The sequence below is a fragment of the Halyomorpha halys genome, unplaced genomic scaffold, assembly GCF_000696795.3.
Source record: "Halyomorpha halys isolate HHAL.00 unplaced genomic scaffold, Hhal_1.1 Scaffold11.1, whole genome shotgun sequence".
Lineage (NCBI taxonomy): Eukaryota > Metazoa > Arthropoda > Insecta > Hemiptera > Pentatomidae > Halyomorpha > Halyomorpha halys.
In genome coordinates, this window is record NW_027111958.1 from 1,386,953 (window position 1) to 1,391,205 (window position 4,253).

General features: G+C 30.7%; 1 protein-coding gene across 1 annotated transcript in view; it reads right to left on the reverse strand.

Annotated features, from left to right (window-relative positions):
• Positions 1-73: 73 nt before the first annotated feature.
• The window catches only part of LOC136796357 (uncharacterized), a 52,722-nt gene continuing 48,542 nt past the window's right edge, over positions 74-4,253 (reverse strand). The window contains exons 2-4 of the mRNA XM_067049878.1: positions 2,468-2,536; positions 2,008-2,097; positions 74-248 (exon numbers count right to left, since the gene is read on the reverse strand). Coding sequence (XP_066905979.1) covers positions 90-248; positions 2,008-2,097; positions 2,468-2,503 — 285 coding nt within the window. The 5' untranslated portion in view covers positions 2,504-2,536 and the 3' untranslated portion in view covers positions 74-89. The remainder of the gene's footprint in view (positions 249-2,007; positions 2,098-2,467; positions 2,537-4,253) is intronic.

Below are 4,253 nucleotides of genomic sequence, written 5' to 3' on the forward strand. Positions count from 1 at the left end.
ATTTTCTTGGTTGTTTTGTAAGTTCTCTGTAGAGAACTTACAAAACAAATTATAGCTGATATCTAGTCAGTAATAGAATTGTTGTGATTTTAAATTGTGGTGTATATCCAGGACGGAGTAGTAAAGAAGTTGGAAACCTCACTGGAAGTTGTTAAAGTAGCGTTAAGGTGCTCAGGTGGGACTTCATTGTTCATAGGTTGGCCAAACTGTATCAAGATCACAAGGTAAGTAGTTGCTGCTGCCACCATCTATTAAAATAAAATAAAAAAAAAAAATTTAGGAATACAATTAAATAATAATAGATTTATTAGACTTCTTCTACCCTTTTCCAATTTTATATATATATGTACATTGTAATTCAGATATAAGTCAGTCACTCACTATCTTTCATTTTCTCTCATATTGTTCAATTTATTGATTCAATATTTGTTTTTTTCAGTTTTTTAGACACTACTTGCATATCTTATATTATACATATCTTCTTACCTACATAATATTACATTTCATCTTTCACTGTTATCAATCTGCTACCGTCATATTCCATGATTATCAATCAATTATTTTTTACTATTCAATTATCAATTTTTTATTATTTATTATTCAATTCAATATGTTGTATAATTACAAATTTGTTTGTATACTATTTCTTTTCAATTATATGTTTCTCTAAACGATAGTTGTTATCTCTTTTGTTCTATAGCCCCGATGAAGACCTGAAACTCAGGTCGAAACCTCGGCATAAATAAATATTTTTTTGTTTATTTATGTTTTTCTTTGCTAACCGCACCCCCGACCATCTTCTCCAATCAGTAATCTATGGTCAACTATCTACACTTCATTTTAAATAATAATAGCAGTTACATAAACTCAGAGACTGTATAATGTGTAGAAGTTGTCTTCTATTAATAATTTTGATATAGTCTAATTAATATTTTTACAACTACTACTTGATAGCACTACTCAATGAGTCTTTGCCAAGTCAACAAATTCTGAACAGCTTCTTTTGGGTGCACAGCAAGTTTCAGGCGTCCATGGCTACTGCACCCTCCTAATTTCAACTACAGTCTACCTTTTTCTATGGTTTCATTCTTTGATTTTTTTTTTATTTATCCCTACCTGGTCATTCTAGAGGTAACCAACCTATTCTATCCGGAATGGAAGGGTCGAGTTTTTATTTCAAGGGACGGCCACAAAATAAAAGTCAATCCTTCCAGATCTGAATCGAACCAGCTCCTTTGTAGAAATGAGGTCGACACCTCAATTCCCTTGGCTACAACAGGCTCCTCATAAAGTCTTCCATCCCATAACTAGTAACGAATCTGCTATTTACCTGGTCTGTATACTTTATCTCATCCGCCTCTCTGAAGAGTCCATAAATCTCTGCATTCACTTTGCTTCTGCAATTATTGTTGGAGTTCATGATTATTCTTGAAATAGTCTATAGCATGAAGTTGAGATTTTTAAGATGGTTCTTCTCAAGGACTGTAGATGTGCAATATGATCGCATTTGAAAAAATGAATTAAGTAAGCTATCGTTAAGTTAGTCTTCTTTAGGTTGTTTTTTTGTGTTTGGTTTTCCAGATAAATTTTGGATGATATTCAGTCAGATGCACTTGCTCCTCTATTCACCTTGTGTATGAAACAGGTATGAGTAAACCAACTTTTATGCCAATAAAACCACAGGGCATAGCTAGATTTAATACAATCCTCACAATTTAATCCCATATGCAAGCTCTCCCTCTGTCTTCTTCCATGCATTCGAGCCTTGTCAATATTCTTTCTTCTATGGTTTTTGTTATTTGAAGGAAAGAAAAAAAAAATAGGAATTCTTCTATTAAAAAATTATTAATATAAAAAAAATTATAGTGCTCAGTAATTTCACGATGTGCCATCAAAAGATAATTACAATTAAGTCTATTACATTTTATTTCCATTAAAAACTAAAATTAATTTTCTATCTTGTTAAAAATAAGTTTTACTACTAAGTAGAAAGTTATTAAAACATACCGAATGAATCAAAGTATAGTCCAAATTAAAGAAACCGCAAGCACTGAAGACTACTTCTCTCTTCATGGAAATATGTAGCCGCAACTTCTTCTATATAAAAAAAAAAGTTATATTCAGAAAATAAATACAAATAAGAATTGTGCTATTTTAAACTAATCTATTTTTTATACAGAATAATAAATTCAAATTTTCAAATCACTATAGGATAATTCACAATTAGAGTAAACAACAAATATTTAATTATCGCTAGTTAAAAAAGTATTCATTTAATTTTCTACAATTTTCTGTGTATACTCTAATAATTGTACAATGTTTATGTCTTATTTTCATTTAGCCCTGAAGAAGACCTTCAAAATGGGTTGAAACATTGGTTACTAATAAATATTTTTTTCCCACTATTTTTGTTAGTCAAACCGTCAAACTTAAATTATTTTCCTTATTCCAACAATGCTTTACTTACATTTTCAGAAATTTCATTAGTTTTATCATCGATCATCAGTTGATACAATAGCGTGTTGAATTTCTTTGCCTGCAACAGAAAAACATAATTTTGACAATTTCATTATAAATGAAAAAAAAATAGAGGCTTTATGATTTAGGAATCTCCTTTACGTCACACAGCTACTAAGTTCTTTCTGATGTCCTTTTTTTCAGTATATATACAAAGAATAAGTTTAGTACGTAGAGCTATAACCAGAGTATGGAAGCATTTATATAAAACTCAAATATATGAGAAAATGGTTGGGAGTGCGGTCAGTAAAGAACACAAATAAGTAAAAATTTATTTATTAGTCCTAACATTTTGTCCTGAATTTTTAGCCTTAATCAGGGCTAAGAACAGAAAATAAGATAAAAACCAATGAATATAAGGATATATGGAATGATTATAAAATAACTAACATTATGGATACATAAATAGTGTTAACAGACATGGTTTAAATGGTTTAAGTATTATAAGAAGATAAAAGCTGTGTTAGAAGAGTAATATAAAATTAAATAAGAGGGAAGAACTATAAATAAAATACATGACAATCTAAATACTAAATAAAATGAAAATTATTCTAAATAAAGTAATGAAAGAAGTAGGAAACTAAAATACATATTTCTTAATTTCTAAGCTGCTGCCTGATATCTGTATGGAGGTTTATAATAGCCATATGAAGACCTGGATACTGCCAGTTCATACATATTCCCAGTTTTACCAAAGTAAGAAGGAAGGTAGGAATGAGATATTGGCTTGGATAGAAGGAGAGAGGTCACTGCTAAGGAAAGTGTAAGGAGAGAGCACCATTCTCTTGACAGGAGATAAAAACCATATAGATAGAAGAACCAGTTCTTAGTATTTGGGAAAGGAAATTAAGGTGGAAGGAAGTTGAAATAACAGGTCCTAAAATAGTTGTTGACACAGTAGAGACAACCTTGTAGTGCTCTCAAGGTACTCCAGGGAATTTCTCACACATGTTTTTATTTCTAACCTTAATTTTATTTTCAAAACAATCTATAACATATAAAAGACATAACTCAGTTCCTAATGTTCGCTCTCGAAAAAATGTCGAAATTTGCAATTTTTAAAACCAACAATCATGAAATCGATAAAATCCAAACACCCCTGTCCTCTTCTCCAAAAATAAAACAATATAATAGTATAATAATAAACATTTATATATTTTTTTAACACTCCCCACCCCGCCTAACGGCTGACCAACCCCATTTTAGAAATTGTAACTGAACAAATAGAAACTGTTCATTTACATGTATTTTTGTTTTAATTTTTTCTATATAGTGTAAGCAAGAAAACTAAAATATTACACGGTGATTATATGTAAAATAAAATATTAAACAGTATAAATAGTGAATGGCAGGATAGGTATGCCTTAGAGTCAAATTCAAAAGGTAAAGATCATTTCACTATCCAACCAACATCTCTCTACGCCCTTGGTTCTCTAATACTTGGGTTAAGTTAAACAGAAAAGAAATAGTCTTACAAGATTAAGAATTAACCATGGTCGTACAAATCTTGTCTTGACACTAAGTTGACAAAAATGATAAATGTTCGAATTAGAAGAAATTATTGGAGTTGGGCCGGGATGTGATCCCCCAACCACCCTATTCACCAGACCTTGCCCCAAAAGATTTTCACTTATTTGGGCCCTTCAAAACTTTCTTAACGGGAAACACTTTAATTCACTCGAGGACTGCAAAATGCACATAGAGGAGTTCATTGAGCAAGAATCTGAGAAGTTCTA